General features: G+C 49.7%; 1 protein-coding gene across 1 annotated transcript in view; it reads left to right on the top strand.

Moving 5' to 3' along the window:
* Window positions 1–24,747, top strand: part of PRKN (parkin RBR E3 ubiquitin protein ligase) — a 920,988-nt gene that overhangs the window by 320,990 nt on the left and 575,251 nt on the right. The window contains exon 4 of the mRNA XM_090280710.1: window positions 22,165–22,286. Within this exon, the coding sequence (XP_090136836.1) occupies window positions 22,165–22,286 (122 nt within the window). The remainder of the gene's footprint in view (window positions 1–22,164; window positions 22,287–24,747) is intronic.

Raw genomic sequence — 24,747 nt, 5'->3', positions numbered from 1 at the left:
AGCTGGGTCCCTTCTGAACAGACCTCATACAACTCCCACCCTCAAACCCAAGATGCCCTTTTAAGTATGCTTCTCCTTCAGGCCTGCCCAAGTTAGGCACGTTCTTCATCCATAATACCCTTCAGTGTGCAGATATTCTTCTCTCCTATTATAATATATTAATGTGATTTTGTGGAATCAGCAGCCTGTTTGAAGTGTGTTAAACCCTTAGACCCTAAATGCTTAGAAAAATCTCTTTAATTTACAGGGCATAAAGCCTAACCATGGTATAAAAAATTAATTCTTTAATGGTGTTATATAAAATTAATTCTTTAGCCGATATGTAGTAATAATGATTTTTTAAAACAATTTTTATTTTTATTTATTTTCTTCTTTATTGAACTTTTCGGGGTGACATCGGTTAATAAAGTTATATAGATTTCAGGTATACAATTCTACAATACATTATCTGCATATTTTATTGTGTGTTTATCACCTGAGGTCAAGTCTCCTTCCATCACCATTGTACCCCCTTGTACGCCCCCACTCCCCTTTCTCTCTGGTCATCACCACACAGTTATCTGTGTCTGCATGTTTTTTCCTTCGTGCACCCCCCCCAATCTGACAGCTGTAAATCTGTTCTTTGTATCCATGCGTCTGTTTACATGTTGTTTGTGAGTTTATTGTGTTCATTAGATCCCACACAAGAGTGAAATCATATGGTGCTTGTCTCTTCTGCCTGGCTGATTTCACTCAGCATAATGCTCTCCAGTTCACGACAACATGCACAGCACGGTGTCCTACAACGGCGCAACCTCTGAGGCCTTCCCAGTCAGCAGCGGAATAAAGCAGGGCTGCGTCCTCGCGCCTACGCTGTTCGGAATCTTCTTCTCCATGCTCCTCCAATACGCCTTTAAGGACTGCAGCGAGGGTGTCTTCATTCACACCAGATCCGATGGCAAGCTCTACAACCTGGCCCGTCTACGAGCCAAGACCAAAGTCAAAGAGGTGCTCATCCGTGAGATGCTCTTCGCCGACGACGCAGCTTTGACATCACACTCCGAAGAGGGACTCCAGCAGCTAGTCACTTGCCTTTCCCACGCATGCAAGGAGTTCGGACTAGCCATCAGCCTGACGAAGACGAATGTTATGGCTCAAGGCACGGGGACTCCCCCATGCATCACCATCGACGGGTACACCCTGGAGGTTGTCAACGACTTCACTTACCTCGGGTCCACCATCTCGAGCTCTCTGTCAGTCGACTTGGAGGTCAACCGGAGAATCGCCAGGGCCGCCACAGTTATGGCCAGACTGAACCGGCGAGCGTGGAACAATTCCAGCCTCACTGAGAAAACCAGACTGCGCATCTACCAAGCCTGCGTACTCAGCACTCTCCTCTATGGCAGCGAGACGTGGACCACCTACGCAAGGCACGAAAGGAAACTCAACAGCTTCCACATGAGGTGCCTGCGACGCGTCCTGCATGTCGCCTGGCAGGATAAGGTCCCCAACACCGAGGTGCTGAAGCGAGCCAACATGAGCAGTTTGCATGCAGTTCTTAGCGAGAGACGCCTCAGGTGGCTCGGCCATGTCAAAAGAATGGATGCAGGCCGTATCCCCAAAGACCTCCTCTACGGCGAGCTAGCAGAAGGCCAGAGGATGACAGGGCACCCAAAACTGCGGTTCAAAGACATCTGCAAAAAGGACATGACACAATGCTCCATCAATCTCAACACATGGGAAGTTCAAGCAGACGACCGCCTAGCCTGGAGGCTCGCGGTCAGGCAAGGTACGTCCGGCGCGGAGGCTGCGCGCAACGAGGAGGCGGCCCAGAAAAGATCGAGGCGGAAGCAGCGTCAACAGCAGCAACAACGGCCATCTGCCTTCACCTGTACCAAGTGCGGCAGGGATTGTCACTCCCGAGTCGGACTGCACAGCCATTCTCGGCGGTGCAGATAGACTCTCAGGAAGCTACGCCATCGTCTCTCGAGACGGACGGCTGCCGACGAATGCTCTCCAGGTTCACCCATGCTGCCACAAAGGTCAGGGTTTCCTTCTTTTCACGGCTGCGTAGTATTCTGTAGTGGAAACGTACCACGGCTTTTATCCACTCAACTACTGATGGGCACTTGGGCTGCTTCCAGATCTTGGCTTTTGTAAATAACGCTGCAGTGAACATAGGGGCGCTTCTGTTCGAATTAGTGCTTCATGTTTCTTCAGATATATTTCCGGAAGTGGGATTGTTGGGTCCAACGGCGGCTCCACTTAAAAACGTTTGCGATAACTTCATCCTGTTCTCCGCAGCGGCTGCCCCGGTCTGCGTTCCCACCACACTGCACGAGGGCTCCCCTTTCTCCACATCTTGCAGCACTTGTGGTTTGTTGATTTCTTGACGACAGACATTCTGACAGGTGTGAGGCGATGTCTCATTGCGGTTTTTATTTACATTTCTCTGATGATTAGTGCATTGAACATCTTTTTTTTTTAAGTATATTTTATCGATTATGTTGTTACAGTAGTCCCAATTATTTTTCCCCTTGCTCCCCTCTGCCCAGTATCCCCCTTCCCACCAGCAGTCCCACCCCCCTTAGCTCATGTCCATGGGTCGTGCATATAAGTTCTTTGGCTTCACCCTTTCCTGTATTATTCTTAACATCCCCCTGTCTGTTTTGTACCAACCGATCATGCTTCTTAGTCCCTGCACCATTTCCCCATTTCTCCCCCTCCCCCTCCCAGCTGATAACCCTCCAAATGATCCCCACACCTATGATTCCGTTCCTATTCTGGTTTGCTTAGTTGGATTTTGTTTTTATTTTTTAAATTCAGTTGTTGATAGTTGTGACTTTGTTGTCATTTTAATGTTCATACTTTTGATGTTCTTTTCCATAAGTAAGTCCCCTTGACATTTCATATAATAATGGCTTGGTGATGGTGAACTCTTTTAGCTTTACCTTGTCTGAAAAGCACTTTATCTGCCCTTCCATTCCAAATGATAGCTTTGCTGGATAGAGTAATCTTGGTTGTGGGTCCTTGCTTTTCATCACATTGAACACTTCTTGCCAGTCTCTTCTTGCCTGCAAAGTATCTTTTGAGAAATCAGCTGATAGTCTTGTAGGCACCCTTTTGTAGGTAACTCTCTGCTTTTCTCTTGCTGCTTTTAAGATTTTCTCTTTATCTTTCACCTTTGGCATTTTAATTATGATGTGTCTTGGTGTGGTCCTCCTTGGGTCTAGCTTGTTTGGGACTCTGGGCTTCCTAGACTTGTATGTCTATTTCCTTTGCTAAATTTGAGGAGTTTTCTCTCATTTTTTCACATAAGCTTTCAATTTCTTACTCTTCCTCTTCCCCTTCTGGCACCCCTGTGGTTTAGATGTTGGCACGTTTAAAGTTGTCCCAGAGGTTCCCAAGCCTCTCCTCGTTTCTTTTCAATTCTTGTTTCCTCATTCTGTACTGGTTGACTGTTTTTTTCTTCCTTATGTTCCAAATCATTGATTTGAACCCTGGTTTCCTTCCCTTCACCATTGGTTTTGTGTGGATTTTCCTTTGTTTCATTTAGCATAGCCTTCACTTCTTTCCTTTTGCATTTGCCGTACTTAAGGATATCTGTCAAGCCTGTGAGCATCTTTATCATTAGTGTTTTGAATTCTGCATCTATTAGGTTGTCTATCTCCTCGTCTGTTAGGTTGGCTATCTCCTTATCTGTGAGATTGGCTATCTACTCATTGCTTAGTTCTCCCACTGGAACCTTGATCCGTTCCCCCTTTTGGGCCATACTTCTCTGTCTGCTCATCTTGACAGGCTCCTGTGTTTGTTTGCCTCTGTGTCTTAGGTAGAGCTATTGCTCCTGTTACGTTGTAGGGGGCAGAACCTTAGGGATTCCTCAGTACAAGGCGACCCGTGTCACCACGTTGTGACGCTATATTTGGGGGAGGTGTCTGAGAGGGAACAATGCTGCTTGCTCAGCACTTGCCCCTTTTCCAGGCACCTCTCACACTTCCGCACTGGACTGGCACCCATCTAGCTGCTGCCCTGGCCGTCGTTCCCAGAGTGCATGGGTCTGTGGATGTTCTAGGACTGTGGGGGCCCTTTAAACAAGCGGACTCTGTTGAGACCGGCAGTTTCTGCCTCCGCCCCAACCCCCACTGGTCTGCACAGTCAGAAGCAATGAGGCTTGATTTTCCCTGGTGCTGGGACCATGAGCTGCGTGGTCTGGTCTGAGGCTGGGAGGACTCCCCAGGTGTCCCTCCCTAGTTTTTAAAACACGTGACTGAACTTTCCTCCAGCCTGCCACTGCCCCGTCACTGCTGCCACCACCACACTGGGTCTTCTCCGCCCTGGCTCTGCCCCTCCTGCCTGTCTGGATGAGTATTTCTTCTTTATATCTCTGTTTGTTGAACTTCCATGCAGCTCGATTTTCTGGGACTTCTGGTTGTCTCTAGTTCTGAGGTAGTTGTGTTCCTTCTTAGTTGTGGAGGGAGACACAGCGTGTCCATCTAGGCTTCTACCTTGGCCGGAAGTCTTGAACACCTTTTCGTATGTCTGTTGGTCAGCCAAATGTCCTCTTTGGAGAAGGGTCTATTCAGAATTTTTATTTTTATATAGCTCATATTTATATAAACATAAACACATTTTTCATTCATTCTATAGTTTACATTACCATTAGATAGTCTCACTGACTTCCAGAAATAAGTTCTAAGTCAGTGAGTGAAAAATGCCTCTTTCTTAGTTGCTGAAAGACAACACATCAAAGTACTGCCTTAAAAAAATCGATGGTCATTATTCTAAGTGATGATGCATTACTTTTATCACATATGTGAACTCAGAATTAAACGTTAATGCCCAGCAAAGGTTGATTCTTAAAAACAAATAAGCAAACATACAAAAAAAAATTTAAAAAGGCATGAAAATTCCCAACTTAATTATTTAATATTTGATTGAAAAGCCTTGTGATGATCTCATGAGAAGTCGGTGAAACCCTGCAGGACATCTGTGACGAAAAACAAGGACTTGGTACAATGTTCATTTTCCCAGTTGTGTGTAGACGCTAGGGACCCCTGTCCCTGAGAGTCCGTGTTGCTCAGGCACACACACGCAGACAAAAACGAAGGTTTAAACAGGAGGGGCTGTTGCACGAGAGAGTATCGCGCGGCTGTGCCGGCCTCGGGGGCCCGTGCAGCTGGAAGGACTGCACCGGAGCTGGGGGTGCGAAGGGCTGTCAGGGTCCCTGGTTCGTCTGCACATTTGCTTCTCCCGCCGTGCGTGTGTCGTGAGCTGGGCGTGGGGTGTAGCCGTGAACGGGTGGCCAGGTTCCTGCCCTCATGGCGCCTCGCTTCTCAGAATGTAAACCTCGGAGGACCTCAGGGCTCATCAAGTGACAATGACAGTTATCCCTGACGGCTGCCGTGGGCTTTGTCCTCAGCGCAAAGCTGAGCTTCAGGCCGAGCCCGGCACTGAGTCCCACGCCCTTCCTTCCCAGCCCCTGCCGTCCTGCCCCGTGGCGTCATACTCAGGCACATGCCGAGAGCAAGCCAAGCCTGGTCACCCAATCTGAATGCTTTGAGTTTGGTATAATTTTAAAGGCCCTTCACTCACGCAATATGCGCGCGAAGAGACCCTGTTGTTTGTCCCGTGTGCCCTGGGGAGCAAACTGATGGCGACCTAGGCTTACCACCATCATCGAGGAGAGTGGGGTTCGTGGAGGAGTCAGACAGGGGACACCGTTGTACATCATAGGTGAGACATCGGTGTGGGGCACAAGGGGGAGTCACAGGGGAAGAGGGAGCTATTGCTAAAGGAGAATCTAAACGCTACTGCTGACTCTTTCACTCAGGTATTTTCTTCTTTTAAAAACATGGGCTTGTAAGATCATGTTTGGTTAATCTTCTAGCTATCGGCCCTAAACACTGTTCAGATGTATTCTTCTTCTTTAGAGCAATATCTCCTAATTAGCCAGATTTGATTTTATAGTTCCTTTTCTTCACAGTAGGGGGAAAAATTATACTCAGATTCGCAAGTTGACGTTAATAGCAATCATGTTCTGTAGCCAGAAGTTAATCTTTAGATCAGGTACTGACTATGTCCCAATGAATCCCAATTGTTCTTCTGTATTAGTTTCCTATGCGTGTGTTCTACGTTACACACATTAGCTGCATCTACGGGCAATTTGGCGGCTGTGGATTAATACAATTACTTTAATTTTTTCACGATGCCTGTTGGTTAAACACGTACTGTGTAGTGAGCATTAGTGTGGGCTCTGTAAAGCGTGCAGAGAGGAGGGATACAAACAGGGCTGGGCAAAAGTAGGTATATAGGTGTGGGTGTGCAAAAGTTTATTATTGTATTAACTTATTAATTATTGTATTATTTCCCACTTGAGCAACTATAAATCTACTTTCTACCGACTCTATATATCTCAGGTTAGAAAAGGGAATGACTCATCCCAATGGGATCTAGGGGAGTTCAGGTAGGAGGCCGTGAACTGGGACCTCACTTCGGGGGTTGAGGGCACAAACTCTGTGGCACAACTGCCTCAACTCAAACTGTGGACATGGGCCTTCATTCCCTGTCCTTTAGGGAGGAGCTAAGAAAGGATGACAGTAATACCTACTGCATAAAACTGCTAGTGAATCAGGTAACACTTACCAGGTGACTGGGACAGTTCTTGGGCATTGTGAATGCCATATGGTCTGAGCCTGACGTTGAAGGAGGAATAGACAGTCTGAGGAAGAAACAGATGTTTCTGGTAGAGAACGCAGGAACGACGTTTCAGTGGGAGGGAGCAGAGCGTGGAAAGCAGACATAAAGGTGAAAGAATGGGAGTGTATTTGTAGACTGGGGATAATTTGGTACTCCTGGAGCAAGCAGAGTATGTGTGTGTGTGTGTGCGCGTGCGTGCATGCCTATTTGGGACAAGCCAATAGATATGTATGTATAGATGTTGATGGGTTTAATGTTATATCAATTTAATTCACTCAGATGCCAGTCTCTAGGACACAAGTGTCTTGCTCATTCCAATCGCCTACTCATCTGTCTGCAGGCGTAGCCAGGTGCTGCAGTTTATACAGTGCTCCCGGCTGCCTTTCCTGAGCTCTTCCTACATGTCGGGTGCGTGCTGCAAGTGTTATGGAATCCCGTGAAATTCTCACAGTGACCTTCTGCTACGTCCACTTACATGTATGAAAACCTGTGCTTACGGAGGTTAAGTGGGCCACTTGCCTGTGTTAGTCTTCTCTGTTGTGGCACAAATGACCACAGACTTAGTGGCTTCGAAGAACACCATTCATGATGTCATGGCGTCTGTGCGTCAGGAGTCTGGGCGTGGCCTCACTTGGCCCTGCGCTCACGGACGCTCAGCTCTGGTCCACGTACTATTGTCTGCAGTGCTGGGTCCTGGACCAGCTCACGTGGCCGTTGGCAGAAGTCAGGGCCCGCAGCTGTAGGCCGGAGGTCCCTGCTTCTCTGCGGGTGGTCAGTCAGGGCCGCCTTCAGCTTCCAGAGGCCCCTGCAGGGCCCTCCACGTGGCTCTGACACAGACACTCGCAGAGGACTCCATCTCCTCTTTCAGAGAAGACCTGGGTCCCTTACAAGGGTGTCGACTGACTGATTAGGTCAGGCTCACCCAGGGCATCTCTCTTTGATTCCGTCAACACCCGTTGATTGGGACCTTCTGTATATTTGAACAATCCCTTCACTTTTGTCATCTGATGAAAGCCAATAACAGGAGTGACATCTGATCCTGTTCATAGGTCTCTCCAACACTGAAGGGGAGAGGATGGTACAAGACGTGTGTGCCCAGGGCCCAGATCTTGGGGACCACCGTGGAATCCTGCTGCATATGTCACCCAGGGTTATAAAACTGAAAGGTTGGAGTTCAAGCCCAAGTCTCTGTGACTCCCAAACACTCCCATAAAATCTACTCTTATCTTTGTTAGTGAGTGTATCTCCTCCTGAAAGCCAACACGTAGCTCATGGTAGAAACTGTTAACATAGGTGAGTCTATATGTAATGGAGTCAGTATCTGAATTCTCTGTACCTTTCACGGTCTGTCAGTTCCTTTGAAAATGCCTTCTCTTTGCAGATTATATGACTATCAAACTGAGATCTCAAATGATAAAGCAAATACTTACTGTTTTACAACTTCCCCTTAATTTGCATTTATTAATATCTCTTTAAGAACCCTTTGAGCTTCATCTAACTGTTTATATCTCCAAACCCAGGACTTGTATTATAAGTTTTATGTGTTTTCTGTCGTCTTTAATTTTGGCCATGAAGTAATGCCGGGCACGCGTAGTCTGCGTCAAGCCGGGGTTTGTGAGATGGTGATATTGGCCTGAAAAGTGTGGAGGGGCTGTGTTAGCTCTCGCCTTGCCGCTGTGACGTCACACAGAGGGTGTCCTGTGCTCTGGGCCATGCTTGGACTTTCTGTCGCCACTCCAGATCAGAGCGAAATCCAGAACTACCGAATAAGGCACGCTTGTTTGAAAAGTTTAATGGCTTTGGTTAAAGAAAGGAGCCAAAGTCAGAAACCAGTGCCTCAGGAGCTTCTTATTCTTTGCTGTCCATTTCATCAGCCACGTTATTGTCAAACAAACACGCAGCTGCGCAACGATGAACAGCCACGCGGAAGGAGGCCTGTTTCGTCTGGCTGCCGATTCAGTGTCTCCCACCCACTGCAGATGTGGGACACGGAGCCGGGCCCTGGGGGGGCGGGGGAGGAGAAGGAACAGAGAAAAGAAATAATTCCCCGCTCCCTAAATAAACATCTTGGGAAGAGACCAGGTTGAATATGCATTATTTGTCCATTAGGTTCTTAAAGCAGCAACTAGGGCAGCTGGAACGCATCTTTCACCCGGTGTGTTCTGACGTCAGAGCGGGGAGGCTGTCAGATCTGACAGGTCACCGTTCCTTCTCCCTTGGCTCGTTCAGCTCCTCGGAGGTGAAGACCCACAAGAGAACGGGCAGCTGACCCAGACAGTGCAGGGTCGCTTAGGGGCAGATGCCATCTGTAATACATTCACATTGTCCCTGTGGTTCGAGACGAGGGTGACGTGATGACATTTGGCCTTTATTGGGACTAGGTGTCTCCGTGCCTGAGTCTGACCCTCTCCCGTGTCCCTTCTGAGGTCCGTGACTTGGAACAGGTTCAGGGGTTTGGTGAGAGCAGCCTCGCGAGGCGGGTCACCCTCCCTGGGGGTGGCTCTCCCCGGCCAGCTTGTACGGCAGCCCATTCTGGACCCGTTGCCTCCGGGCGGCCGGCCCCTTGCTCTGTTGTTCCCCAAATTGTGACTTTTTACCCTCAATTGGTTTAGTCACTTTTTAACCTTTATGTAGAGTTTTTCTTCCTGCATTTTTTGGCCTCGCGGGCCGCATCCCTGACCATCCTCCCCAGGGATTTGGAAATGCATGCCGGGCAGTAAATACTTTCTTTCATTTATTGCTCTCGGCCATTATTTGAGGCATGTGTTATCTTCATGCTATAGACAAAGAAACTGAGACTCAGAAAGATTTAAATACTCATCCCAAGTCACGCAGCTGTTCGTCACCCAGCTGCTCTTTGAATGCAGTTATTCCTGAATCCAACATTGCATGAAGTGTGAGGGATCACCCCTCCCAGTTCCGGCGCTTGGTTTTATTTTCTTTGAGAGGCTGCCTTCCCAGCATCAAATCTAATTTCAGAAAGCTGGAGCGAACCGTGGCCAAAGGGACGAGGGGACTGGAGTCTAGTGAGTGGGTTTAAGTCCAACAAGCAACACTGACCAAGCCACCATCGTTCCGGGAAGATTGCGTCTCTGAAACTCAGAGTCTTCATCTGTAAAACTCATAAAACAGACACATGTCCCAGGGATCGTCAACAGACTCGAACCTCCGATGAGCGGAGTTGTAGGTGGTGCTCAGTAAGTGGTGTCTGATTGCCAGAGGCGGAGGGTGCCCCCAGAGTCCTCAGCGATGGAAGGGACTTCCCCTTTCACTGTTTCCTCGTGAGCCAAGGTCAAAGTCGTACAGCCGGGCACACGAGGCGCCCAGAATGAATGTGGCTGCAGCGCACAAGCGGCCCTAGGACATAGCCCACTGGTGTGCGCGTCTTGCCGGCCAGTGACGGCCTCCCAGTGTGGGCTCCATGTGAGCTCTGAGCTGTAATTACTTCCCGACAAAGAGTCAGAGCAAGGAGTCGCTGGCGACCCAAGCAGACGTGGTATGATCGTAGAGCTCCGTGTGCGAAACGGAGTAAAACGGCCTCTTCCGGGAGCGCGCGCTCCCTCCGCGCCGGGGAGGGCGGGGGCGCGCTGCCAGTGCGTCTTCAGCTTTATTTTAACTTGAACGCGTTTTAGACCTGCTGCCGCGCTTTCCTGGCCATTCGTAATGAAAACCCTTCCTGGCAGAGCCTGTTTGGCCCCATTTTGCCATATGCAGTTCAATTTAGGAATAAAATAAGCCCAGTGATGGCAGTGGGGGAAGCCGAAGACCCGAAAAGCAAATGGCCGTCCGTTTTTATTACTTTCACTGACCCGTGGGGCCGCAGCCCACGCAGTCGTTAGGTAAAGGGATATTTCATAGGTCCCTGAGCCGACCGGGTTGTAGCAGGTTTTCTGGGGAAGTTTCCATGGAACGAAGCTGAGCCCGTGGCGGGTTTTTAAACAAGAGTCGTCTGAAGGGAGCAGCAGGACCCGGGAGCAGGCAGGCAGAAAGGAGACCTTTCTGGAGGACCCTGAACGGGCGCGTCACGCTCTCTGCCGGCAGCACCAGGTCCCTCACGGGGCTTGTCCTCAGGGTCCCAGCGCTGTCTCAGCGGGACCCCACACAGGAGGCCACCGGCTCTTCCTGGAATGATGGTTCTCTGCCCGCCAGCTGACATCGGAATCTCGTGAAACTTGGTAGGAATGGTTTCCAGTCCTTGCTGAGGATCCAGGTTATTACCTGGCAAGCTTCAAAAGGAGCAACCCACTAAAACAGAACGACCTGCCCCCAGGCACGTGGGCTCTGCTGTTCCCCACGCCGTCCCCGCAGTCCCCTGGCTCTGGGCTGCCACACACCCCAGCCTCCCTCCAGCTGCCTCAGGCCCTGGGCGGTGGAATAGGAGTGGATGTCTCGGCGTCCTGGGCCCCCGCAGGAGAACACAGCCACACAGGAGCTCTGAGAGCCTGATGGCCTCAGGCCTGAGGTTCCCTGGGGCGCTGCTCCCCAAGCCAAGCCCCCTTCTCTTCCCCTGCAAGGGACACGCCTTCCCTGCTAGTGGCCTTGCCAGAAGGTCCCGCAGGGGGTGACAGGAAGCTGCAGGCCATGGTCGTTCTCACACTCTTGGTCAGTCCCCTGGAAGGCTGGCCTGACACCCTAGCATCGCGTCCCAGGTGTGAGTCACGTGGGCGGTGTTGACAGAGACAACGGTATCAAACCCGCTCTTCCTTTTGCCAGGGATTGTGCTGGAATTTCCTTCCACATCCCCTCTGTCTCCTTCCTTCTTGGACATTTTCCTATCAGGATTGAAAATCTTCTTTTCCATGGAAACGTAAATACTCCTCTAACTGGTTTACTCATGGACAGTCTCTCTTCAACGGAAGGCAAGGGGGTGAGAACGGAGCTCCGCATGTGCACGTCCTGTCCTCCCCGGGCCCCACCCCGGGGCTGCAGGGCAGGGGCGGTCAGGTGGGTGGACGGGCGGTGGGCGGGAGGAAGGCCCGTGGGGCCTCCGACTGGCGCTTTATGCCCCACGTGGAGGCCGCGTGGAGCACTAACAGCCCCGTTCGCGTGGCCGTGGTCCTGCGGGCACGTGGGGGCCCCGGGACTGGAGACCGTGACCATGGAACGACGCGCTGTCCCAGCGTCCCATTGCCACGGCTCTCTCTGCGCGCACGTCTCTGTCCTGCATGGGGCTCATCCCCTTTCTCTCTCTCTCTGGCTTCCTCTCCTCTCCCGTTTCGCTCTGTGGGTCTCTTCTGACCTGTATTCTCTGCCGCATCCGCGGGCCTTCCCCGGTCGGAGGCTGCATACACTTACACATGAACCGAGTCTCTCTTAGGGTTCTCCGGGCACAAGTCCTATGTCAGGATCGTTGCTGCCATTTGGCGTCCACGTAGTAAGTCTCTCGGAAGTCACTGCAGCGCTCGTTTCATCCAGAGCCCTTATTTCATCCGCAGCATGATCTTCCCAAGGTCGGAACCCTCAGCCGAAAGAAGAGTTTTATTTTAAAGTCAGAGTTTGCTGACTCCTGCAATTACAGTCATGCAGCCCGGCTTCATCCTTCAGTGGTGACGCGCGGCCCTGTCACTCCGCGGACATTCATCAAGCCTCCCTGGCTGCAGGACAGCCCACCGTCAAGTTTAAAGGTGACCGTGGGGCTGCTGAAGGCCCGTGTGCAGAGCAGAGCTGCATCCACGGCCCTTGCCTGACAGTCAGGCAAACTGGGCTTTAACAAGACGGTTCTGAAATCAGATTCTTCAAACCAGTTGGGAACGTCTGGTCAGCAGAACGAGCGTGCCTTTCAGGCCAGGCCAGGGCACCCTGCAAATAGTGACTTCCGCCGTTGGGACGAGGCTGTCCCGTCCACTGGGAGTGCAGAAGGGCCAGTGCATCACCCTCAGTATTTTTCAGCCTTGCTCCTGGATTCAGTGCTGAGCATCAACGGCATCCTTCTCAAATGCAAAGCCTGTATCAGAGAATAAACAATCATTTCCACAGTCTTAACACTATTGAAACGGGACTCCTCACGTCCTTAATGCTGACACACATGGCTGTTGGATGTCGCCTTCCCTACATGATACAGTTCCATGAAGATTTATAACCAATTTATACTTAATCTTTTGACAACATCCATTTAGCGTGGCCAAATAACAGAAGCTGAGAATCATTTTGTTTCAGGATCCCGACACCACAACAGTAATTATCACCCTGCATGTCTTCCTCACTGTATTGTCCCAGTGAGTAAGTTATTCGAGGGTCACTTTATTGTGATTTTATCTTTTGCCACCATGAAGACATCCTTGTACCATAGTGTCAGTCTCCAGTCTGGTTGCTTGACTTCCTCCACATATTTGCCATTGTTTATTCTTTTTTCGCTGATGCAGACAAAATGCAGGACAATGTAGTCTCCACCCTCGAATATCTGAAGTCTAACAGGGATGATGAAAATATCTGCGGGAACAGGTGGAATAGATAGTGATTTAAGTACCTGGTGAAAAATGTAAATAAAATGCAATGGGAATTTGGGCCGAGGATTCACATTTAATAGATGAATCAAGTAAGGCTTCCTGGAGGAGGTGGCACATTTGGGCCCCCAAATATTGGGGATGGGAAATTTGGGCATGTAGAAATAGGTTGAAATAATGCCTTCTTGATGCTGTTAGGGGTAAAGGGGAAGAATACGACGAATATTTACCACACATTTACTCAGACACAGCCCCTGCTGGGCCTTTCACAATCCTCTCCTTAAAAACAAGAACGTGTTAAAGTACAATGTACAGAAAGTAAAAACATGACTTTCAAGCAAATATCAAATGAGCACATACAATATTTGATTTCATCGTCGTCGTCGGCAGCCGTCCGTCTCGAGAGACGATGGCGTAGCTTCTTGAGAGTCTATCTGCACCGCCGAGAATGGCTGTGCAGTCCGATTCGGGAGGCACACGGTAAGACATGATCAGGACAAAGAGCGCTTGAGAAGGCAGGGCTTCCCCCACCCCACCCCTCCCAGTTTCCAACAGAGCATGGCCCTTTGGGCTTATCTGTGTCTTGGTACAGAAACAATTTTGTTATTACAGTAAACAAGGACTGCGCCCCCCTTGTGGCCAAGCTGGCTATCTGCATGAAAATAAACGGATGTAAATACCATTCAGAAACTGGTTCCTGGGCCCCGCAGCCGCAGCCGTTCTGTGAGCTCAGCTGACGCACGGAGGGCCAAGCCAGCGCAGCAGTTCTCGACGTCGCCGGGTCTTCTGCTGTGCAGAGCGGCCGAGAGCCCCTGTGCCCCGCCTTGTCCCCGTGATACTGTGATATCGAAAGGGCTGCCACCCACACTGTCTGCGTGCGGCGCAGCGTGGACGTCACGGGAGGAGAGACCTCCATGCAGACAGCCCAGCTGCTAGATTTACTCAGCGTAGTTTGACTCGGATTCAAGAGGAGATGAGGCCTCGGGGGAGATTCGCTTCAGGAAAATGAAACAGAGAACGACGTGGGGCTTTGATGGGTTCTGGGCAGGAAAAAGGCGGGAGGAGCTGCTGGGAAATCACTTCCGTCGGAGGAGAAGAGGGGAGGTCAGGAGGGGGGAGCTCACCAGGGTGCTTGGCAGCGCACCTGTCTGGGGGCTCACCTGACACCTCAGTACCTGCTGCACAGCGTGGCCCGTGACGCTGTGACATTGCATGTGGGCCTGCATTTCAAAGGGCAGAGAGGAGGAATGGCCTCTCGCATGAGTGACCGCTGTAGGAAATGTCAGGGTCAGGATCGTCGTAGACGTTCCGAGGACTTGGAGTAACAGTAGTTAAAACGGGTACCGCTTCAGGGAGGTTTCATCTTATTCGCGGGGGCCGCTTTAGAAGCGCAGTGATTTATGGCCCCAGCAGCCGGGACTCAGGGCAGACGGCCATTTCTCCCCAGCACGGTGACATCACCGGACACTTCTAGCTAATTACGCTGTCACTAAAGAAAAATAATTCTTCTCCTATTTTAATAAGTAGTAGTGATCTTATCAATCTCAATTACCACCAAGGACTTTTTGAAGTCAGTACTGGGAAAGATCAGATTTATTAAAATTGTAAGTTTAATCTTTTCATTTATAAAGGCAAAATAGGTCCTCAACACAGCAGAATTGGTAAGAGGTGATTTCGTGGTGGCAGTGAGGATTGGAAATATATTTAAATGAAATCTTTTTAGCAAACTGATTATATCGGCTATTACGGGTGAAATAAGATGAATGTGGAGGGGGGTCACCCCTTGTTGTCGTATCCCTCCAAGCGTTCATTTCCTTAACAGGCTTTGCTGACATTTAGAATATTTAGAGAGATTTTAAAATTATTTTTAAAATAGCAAGAAAGGCATCACTTCTGTAGAGATATATGAGAAATTCTACTGAGTCCAAGGCCGTGACAAGGACTAGCCTGCCATGGAGTCACATGCAATTTGAGAAGACCAGGAGGCTTCCTCTTCCTCGCGGCTGGTGGCCGCTCCTGCCCCTTCTCGTTGGGTGCCGGCGCGGTGGGTAAGCCGCTCGTGGAAACTTCCAGGAAACCATCTGTGCTGACGGAAGCGGGGGAAGACTGATGCGGAAGCCCTGGGTGGCCGCTGACAATGACGGGCCGTCGCCACGCGGGGGTCCAGCACGCCCTGGGGAGCCGGTGGACTCGGGACCCTGCCGTAGTCCCTAAAAGCGCCTTCCGAGTCAAGGGTCCTGTCACGTGGCGGCGGCTCGAGCACATGCTGTGTCACCAGGAAAACTGACGTTCCCATCTCTGGCCACGGCTGGGGCTCTCCTGAGGGGCTACTCGGCCCCCCGAGCTTGTTCCACTGATCACATGGCTGCAATCACGTTTGTCTTTCAAAGAGGAAGAAGCACTAATGGAAGCCAGCCAGCCATTGAAATGAAGCTCTGGGACCCATTGTGCGTCCCTTCCGTGCCATGTGACAACCACATGGTGAAGAGCAGCTTTGATTTCGGAACTACTTTATCTTTCAGCGCGTCAGCCAGCCTAAAAATGTAACCCACTAGACCGGATTCACATAATTGCTTACCATTTCCATTCCCAGTTCTCTTATAATCCATCTTTATCTCCTTGACAGTAATAAAAATGTGATTCATGGAAAGGAAGTAGGATTCCGGTAAACTTTAAATCAATGTAAGGCCTTCTCAGCATGGTTTATGTTCCATAGCATTATTAAATATTACCATAAAGGATTTGGTTGGGTTTGAGGCAGTTTTACAAAGAGTTATATCTCCGCTATTTCCAAAAATTTAGAGTTGCGTTTATTACAGAGTCAATCTTGATCAAAGCAGGAGAGTGACTGCCGGAGCTCACAGGTGTGAGGACTCGAAGAAACTCGAGTTCTGAGTATTTTGATGGCAAACGGGAACAGCTAATGTGTATTGAACACGTGCTACTTACCAGACACCGCTAAGCGCCTCACCTATATGATTTTATTTTAATCCTCACGACGGCCTTTGAGTTGGGTACTCTTATCATCTCTATTTTGCAGAAGAGAAAATAGGCTTTGAGGGTCAACTGACGGACCCAAGGTGACGAGGTAAAGCTGGGGTTTGACCCAGACCCATCCACCTGGGGCTCTGAGGACTTATTCTGAGGGACTGGCACACACTCATCTGCAGCCTCTCTCACTGCTTCCACCCAAATTTGAGGTGCAGACCTTCGCTCCAGGTTTTGAAGAGCGGTGACTTCAGGCGCCCACCCCGACTCTCCCTGCAGGTGACCATTTCTGGGAAGAAAAAGCAACTGAATTTACCTGGTTGGCTTAGGACATGGCAATTTATTTAGAACGAATCATCAAATTATGCTTCACTCTACAGTTTTGTCTTGGCCATGGGAGGCTTGGTTATTGCTTTCACAATGAAAAATGAAAAAATAAATTGGCAGCAACAAAAATCCGGGCAAAGGCGTCAGCTGTCATCAGCAGTTTTTCCCTCACCAGATGAAATTACTGTGCAGATACATTAATTAAAAACTCTAGCATAAAAACTGAGCATTAAGTTACAACTTTTCAGAGGAGGGCCTCCTTAGGAATTGCTAAATGTGTTTTAAAAGCGCGTCCCCCGGGGGGATGGATATGTAACTGGAAGCTGCATACAATAGAGTGTCTCCGGGGACCTTCCCCAGGAGTGAACAGCGCTCGTTAAAAGCCGGGCGTGTAGCTGGGTTCAGTGGGCGTAATAGCCCGTTGGATGAGTATTGGGATCAGTGTCCAGCTGTGATGACTGGCCCCTTTCGAGTGGTTCTACTTGTGAATTTTCAGAATCCAATTTTTTCTACTTAACATTTACTTATCCAAAGTATTCTGTAAGAAATTTAAAGTATTCTTTCTTCTCTGTTTATCATACAAATTATTTCTGTGATCCTAAGGTTTTATCCATGTTACTGATGTTTAATATTATAGGCCATTCCTTTGAAGGACGTGTGACGTTAGCCCGGGGTATTTGGCTGGTGGGGAGATGTTTTACGTATTTGGTATCAGAGCTACGTTGTATTTTAGGTACATTTTGCCCTCACGTTACCACAGCTGATAACTTTCACATCATTTTGGATATGGGAGAACTAAGCGACCCAGCAAATATTTATCCTGTGTTTACTTAGATCAAGGAACTGCCATAGGAGTCTGGGTGTGAAATAGGAAGCATGCTTGTGGGAGGTCGGAGTGACAGAAAGGACAGGACACGTGGATGATGAACACGGGGCAGGGTTTGCCATTCGGACAGTTGTGTTGCATTGGAACAGACACGACCCTTATCCTCGCGAGGATCCAAAGCGAGGTGCCCGCAGAAGAGATGCTTCCAGAAGTGCACAGTGGATGCATTCCAAGGGAACTGCCCCAGACTCACTTAATACCTGTTGTTCAAACTCGAACTAATGGGTAGTTTCAGGTCACCAGGGGGAAGAACGGGCTGCGTGAAGACAAACTGGCTCGGACTTTGCTCCTTTGGTAGCGGTTTATTGTGCACCTGGCCCATGAGGCACATATTCCAGCAAAGGTAGTGAAGCAGAGACGGAAGGGTGACCACCACTCGGAAGTGTAACAGCAAGAACTCTGTCGGGTGTAGGGGAGAAGATTCTCTTAGGGTTAGTGTGAGAAATGCTCACAATAAGACACCGGGACACAGCATTGAGCAGTAACAGAGGCGGTTGTTTATTCACTGATCTGCAGCTCTGGGCGCAGCCTAAAAGCCAAATCAAGGTGTGCGCTGAAAAGACGGAGCTGGCCGCTTTTACCCTAACACGAGTAAAGCCCCCCCTTCCCCTCTCCGCCTCCTTCTCCTCCGTTTTTCCATGCTGGATGCTCTGGAGTTACAATCTAACACGATTAAATTAACTGAGGGTGATAACTAACAAGGGTGATCTGGTTCTAGGTCTGTCTCCAGCTCTCCTTTGAAATTTCCCTCACTTGTTTGCTGGGCTGTCTGGCTACATTTTGCCATTTCCCGGAGTTTGGTGATGACTGTCTCCCTCGCTTTGATCTCAGACAGCCTTTGTCCTCAGAAGCTTTTGTGCTGAGCTGCGGGATGCCCCTTTTCTGATTTGTAAGTGTGCCGATACTGTTCACTCTGGCTCAGAGACCTCCTGATTCAAGATTTAATGACATTTGTCCTTTGCTGCTAATTATTTTCTACTGGTTTGGGAGTCACCATATCCTTGCCCCTTACATTGGGGTCCTGCCCCAGAAAGTCTGGCCATGGATCCATCCGTAGGGAGCCCACAGGTGCCAGACCAGCCTGAAGCTATGTTCTAAGATTCTAGAGGAAGGGCTGGGAATGGGAGAGGTGGCATCTCTGAAGGCGGGGACTCTCCCTGCCTCCTGTCCACCAGAAAACCAATTGCCCGAGCGGTCGACCTCCATTCTCTGTGACAAGCAGCACTGAAGACTTCTGAGGTCCGTGAAAAGTTTTCATCAGAATCAGAAGGCCTTTCCTTAAGTATTGATCTGTCATATTAAAACAATGTCTTCAGGCCTTACACTTAGTATTTAAAATACATCAAAGAAAAATGAAAACTGTACAGATTATGCTGGCTTTTAAAAAGTCAAAGCAAATAATGTATGTTATTTTTAAATAGGGACTTTCCTCAATGTGGCGTGAGTATTGTTAATGCTTTTGGCAATTTTTGGACTAAGAGGAATAAGGAAAAGAGGAGGCTTGACTCAGGAGCATGTTAACCAAACAAAGCGGGAGAGGAAAAGTAAAGATCATGATAAAATTGTAATGCTGCAGAGCGGGAGGGTTTCTGCCGCTGCTCTGAATGTCAATGACTCACTCTCTAAAGGGTCCTACTCATTAACTCTGCTTTTAACCTCTATCAGAAAGAAAAGAGCTTCAGGATCAAATGAATACACTTTACTTGGTAAAATCATTACGTCCGTAAACTAACCCTCCTGGCTGATGGTAGAATAATTACAGAAGGTAATGGCACGGGGCGGAGGGAAGAGTGTAATTGTCAGCAGGCTCCTGATAAAGCTGGGTTTGTGCACAAACCTTATCAGTTTGGCTTGCACAGATCAAGTCCACGCAGAGAGTTAAATTCTTCCTTTAAGTTTCTTCCCCCTAAAACATACAGTTTCATGGAATTCTCCGTGAAAGGAAGGCTGCCACGGTCAGACCAAGTTTGGCACGTGCCGAGCTCCGTGGCTCCTGCGTTAAGAGTCTGCCAAGGCCTGCGGTGAGCGGACCTGCTTACCTCGGCTTAACGCCACCTCGCCTGCGCCCAGAGCAGCCCCGCGTTCTCGCTCGGTAGCTGTGAACAGCTGGCACCCCCCTGCAGGGTGTAAGGTGTACTTAAGGGGCTTGATTCATCCTCTCTGCCTAGGACTACGGACACAGCGACTCACTCCAAAAGCTCTTCGGTTTCATTTTGGAAAATGAAGCCTTTTTTCTAGGATGTTTGAGGACTTAGGGAGGAGTGCTGTCATATCTGTGACTTCAGTACAGATGATTCAGTGAAAAGTGCTTGTGTACAGTGTGTGTGTGTGTGTGTTTGTATATGAGGCGGTGCACTAAACTATGCAGGGTGTGCATAATTGGTAAATGATAGTGGAGGATATAATTTCACATTTTTTTGAAATGTTCCCTTTGTTTTGGAAACTTAGAAAGGGGAAACCTGTCAGCACAAACTGCCCTGCTTACCTGCGGTGGGAAGCGCCGATTAGGAGAGAAAAGGGGCTGTGAGATCCAAGCAGAAGTAAGAGGGGCAGGAGTCACTTCATTGTCTGGAGGCCGCTCTGCACCTGCAGGAAATTTCTCAGATCTTAGACCGCCTTTGCTGTTCCCTTTGGGGTCATGGCTCCATATTCAGGAGTCTGTGCCACAGAGCTTCAGGCAGGCCTCTGGGGACACCGCCCAGAAGGTCACCGTCAGGGTGCTTGTTCTTCTTCCCGACCTGTGCATGCCTGATCTCAGCGTGACACGGAGAAGCTCGCCAACTTTTAATAGTGTTCTGCAGCCAAAGTGATGGGGAAGCCTTTCTGAGAAAAAGGGTCTCAAGATCTGCGTGAAGTCCTGCCCACTTGACCAAGGAGAGCCAACAGCTTTAAAGTTGCTGGCTGTAGCCAAGACGGACCTGACCTTGATCTTCCTTAGACCGGCTATTCATGCCCAGCTGGCGCTGGCTCCGGGAACCTTTGTGCCATCAGTCGCACGTTGCCGTGTAGGCCCCCAGGGCACCGGCATGGGCATGCAGTGTTTTCTGACAAACTCCTCAAGGAATTTAGTGAAGGGTGTAGCACACAGAGGTGGAAGGGTTTCCAGTCTTCAGATTCTGCCTGGTTGTATTGTTAATGGAAACGATATTACAAATGCTGCTATCGCCCTAATGGAGGGAGAAGAGTCCTTGTGCGCTTCCTGCAGGTCCCCAGACTCTGGTTGGCAGGTGTAGCGGTGTTGCTAATGGGTTCTTTCAGCATGCGAGGGTCTTCGCAGCCTTGGCTCCCCTTTGTGTTTCCGTTGCCCATTCCTCTTCTTCTTCCTTTTTTCTTAATTGTTTAACCTTTACAGTAGGTTATAAAACGTGTGACACTGGATTTGTTCCTGTTGCTGATAAAGGTTTTAACAATAAAATCTTCTCCCTCCTTCACCACACTCCTCTTAGCGCATTTTAAAATTGTCACAGTCCTTGGGATCCCCTGATTGTCTGTTAGGGTAGTTCTATAACCTTAATAGATGGTTCTGTCTCTTCCTTGAATACCTTGCACATTAAGGCCCTAAAGTTACAAAACAGTGTCAGAAAATCATAGTTTCTTATCCTACAAAGATATATGTATACCGACCCTTTCACATGGGAAACCAGAAGCCGTATACTAATCTCTGGAGACTGATTATAAAATATATCGCAGTAAATGATAAAAATATGAAACTTGCCATTTTGATTGTGCTTTGTATTTTACAAAGTATTGTCACCTGTGATATTAGGATGGACACAGTTCACTATGTCTACAAAGGGTCTGTTTGTAAGTTAGTAAAACAAGTGGAGCCATATAAGACTCTTGGGCTAGTTTTGTTTGCCGTCCATTTTTATGCTAATTGTTTTCAATAAACTGTGCATTTGGTTGTCTAAAGGGTTTCACTCATAATGATAAAAAATACTTACTGTATATTATTTCTAGATGCTCTTGACGATCATAATAAACTTCTAAATGAAAATTTGTGCCATGACCCCATGTAATGCCTACCCAGCAAGAAGTTAAGGATTAAAAGAAGTCTTTAGTAATTTTAGAAATTTAGAAAGGCAGTCATTTTACTGGTACGTGCTTCTGAATAAACTTGGCTTTCTGCAGCCGTGGAGGTGGGAAGCCATTTAGGAAGAGTCCCCTCATTTAGGGAATAATACTGTTCCTGTGTGGTGACATTTGACAGAAATGATGAGAGATGTGTAACTACTGATTTTTTCTCCCAGCTTTTACTCTTGAAAATGTGTCTTTTGAATGGTACTTGTCAAGGTAGAGACTCTAATGAAATGCAAGGCACCTATTCATGCATGTGTCTGTTGAGCCCCTCCAGGCTCTTGTCTTCCGTCATGTGTGACTGACTGTGCATTGAAATGGCTTCACTGGAAGCCTACCAAACTGGGGTGGCATTCATGTCACAAGAGATGGGCTGGTACATCCCTGTGGATAAGATTTTAAGAGGAAGCATGAGCTAGAATCCACGGGCACTGGCCTCTAAATTCCCAGTAGTCTCCGCGTCATTTCCTGTCCTTCTGAAAACTTCAGCGGCAAAAGTGCCTTTAGTTTCCCCGCATTGCACACACTTGGCCGGCAATCTTGGCAGCAGGCCGCGTACTTTGCTAAGTCACAGGGCTGCTGGGAAGAAGAAGAAAAGATTTCCACTCTTTGGAGCATAAAACTACATTTTCCAAATTAAGTTGTATCCTCACTGGAATATTTATCCCATTAATGTTTCAAAATGCTCCTGAGGAGTTAGTTCTAAGTTGGTCTCAGATTGGATCCCACGGCGACTGGCTACTTCCTCTGATTTTTTATTTTCCCCAGCAGGTAGACCGGCCTACAAGAGCTTCTACGTTTACTGCAAAGGCCCCTGCCAGCGAGTGCAGCCGGGAAAACTCCGGGTGCGCTGCGGCACCTGCCAGCAAGCCACGCTCACCTTGGCCCAGGTAAGGACGCGCGTCGGCAGGGACGGCCGGGGAAAGGGGCCTCTGGAGGTTCTGAGCGGCGGTCACGCGTGTCTCCCATGTAGACAGTCTTCTGTGTGGTTCTCGGTGTTCATGGTGTCCGAGGTGTCATTTAAACCCACATGACTGTAAAACTTAGGTAGTCCGGGGCCGTTGCCCCGTTCTCTCTCATCTGAGCCTATTGAAGGGAGAGAGGGACTGCTTCTAAAACAGACAGAGGCCAGGCTTTTGTGGGGAGCTTCTTACAAGTTTTCTATGATATTGGAAATGTTTCATTTCTTGGTCTGTGTGGTGGCCACATGTTTGTACAGATATGTCCAAATCCAGTGGACGGCTCACGTAAGGTGGGGGCACTTACGTGGCTAAATGCGAGCTGTGCTTCGAGAGCAAGGTGACAAGGAGAGGCGCGGGTCAGCGCTCGGCGTGCTTTTGACCCAGGGGCCGCGAACTAGCGTCCGCCGTGGCCCCGCCTGGTTCTGTGCCGTCCACGAGCTAAGGACGCCCTTTACATCTTTAAGTGGTTGGGAAACGTCAGAAGAATAAGCTGCGGGACCTGTAAATATTGCACAGAATTTAAATCCCAGTATCCATACCACCGTGTTCCTGGGGCGCGGCCCCTCCCATTTCTGTGCAAGCTGGCTGTGTGGCGCCCTGGGGCAGGGGTGGACAGACAGACGGACCGGTGGCCTGACATACTTCCTCGTAAGCCCTTCAGAGGAAAGGCGTTTGGGCCCCAGTGCACCCCACGGACCCGGCCCGGCTTGACAGGAACGCAGATGTGCGCGCCGCGGTGCAGAGCGCTGGCGGCCGCCGTGGGGAGAGCACCGCCCAGGACGCAGAAGGGGACTGAGCTCCGGGGGTATCAGGGCCCGAGGGGTAGACAGGCATCCCTGGCACCACATCGGGCCCCCATGATGGCGGGAGAGCTTAGATTTTGTCCTGTAGGCAGCGGAGAGCCAAGGCGAAGTGTTAAAAGCAATGGTGAAGCGTGACATGATGTCTTAGAACTGTTGCCTGGGCTCTAAGAGCTGGCAGAGTGGTTCGTTAACATACTTTTCTCGGGGTTCCGCAGGCCTAGGTGAGGGTGGCGGCCCAAGGAATGGCTGTCATGGGGCGCAGTGAATGCCCTGAAGGGTGCTCAGAGGAAGCGGCGTCACGGGGCCTCTCCCAGGCCTGGGGACACGGGTGCAATTACAAAATTACAATTCAGTGCTTCAACGTGATACACGTCAGCTACACAGGTGAACCCCATGGAGAAAGACAAATCCATGAGTGATCCCAGGTGTGTCCTGACCCCCCGCAGGGGAGCTTTCTCTGGGGCCGTCACGGGAAAGTGTTCTGTCTGGGAGGCGAGCTGTCCCAAAGTGCCACACGAGTGTGTCTCCCCCCGGACTCCCCTGTGCCTCCTTCCAGGGCCACCGCAGCCACCCTGCTCACCTGGTCGGGAGCCAGCCTGAGAGCCCCGGGCACCGGACCAGACCTGTTTATATTTTCCTCCCATGGTTCCTTAGAGGAAGAGCAATAACCAGTCACGATTGAACTCCGAGCTTAGCTCTTGGCATGGATCATCTCACTTATTGTTTGGTAACACTCAGTGTAGTACTATTAGTAAATGTGTCTTATATTGAAGAAAAAGAGGCTTAAGGAATTAAGTAAACAGGTGTTTATAAGTGGCGGCCTGGGGATTTGAACTGGGCTGGGCGGTGTGGGCCTGTGACCTCTACAGCTGCGCCCCTTTCGCCGCGCAGATACGCTTGCACTACGGCCCCATGTCAGGTACCCCCAGTGATCAGACGGGTATGAAGGTGCCGTCGACAGGGGCCGTGGGAGCGGTCACGGCCCACGGACAGCGGTCAGCTCCCGCCAGGTGTTAGGGGAGCTCCGTGTGGCCGATCTTCTGGTCAGTAGAGAAACCGTACATGTGCGGTTTTACATGATATTCCTCACTGAAGAATGGCCTCCATGGGGGGAAACAGAAAACAAGCAAAAAGGGCAAACGACCTGCGGCCCCCGAGTGTGGCGGGTTACGGGACCTGTGGCCGGTGCTTCGCGGAGCCTGGCGAGCAGCGCGCACTCGGCTAACGGAGCTGCGGCTGCGGGCCGGCACCGATGGCCCTGGAGCCAGACTGCCTGGGTCAGAAGCCCCTCAGCCTGTGTCGGCTCGGGGGCCTCTGTGAACGGGGGTACGGTTCCTAGTTCTTACGTATCGTGAAGATCGTTGACACGTCAAGGGTGCTTTGAACATTAGCTGGAACGTGAATACGCAGGAACCTTAAGTGCTATATTATTGTTATCACGAGTCACCAGTGTTATTATAAACGGACGCAGGCACACGTCACGCCACTGACCCGTCTGCAAGTTATGGTGTGGCGGTCATGTGGCCGGTATTGATTTGGCCCTGAGGAAGGATTCCGGTGTAGAAAATAGACAAGTGCTCAACTTC

This window comes from Furipterus horrens, unplaced genomic scaffold (genome assembly GCF_987537825.1).
Source record: "Furipterus horrens unplaced genomic scaffold, mFurHor1.1.pri manual_scaffold_6, whole genome shotgun sequence".
Lineage (NCBI taxonomy): Eukaryota > Metazoa > Chordata > Mammalia > Chiroptera > Furipteridae > Furipterus > Furipterus horrens.
Note: the sequence above shows the minus strand (reverse complement) of the source record. Positions and strands in the feature narration are given on the sequence as shown.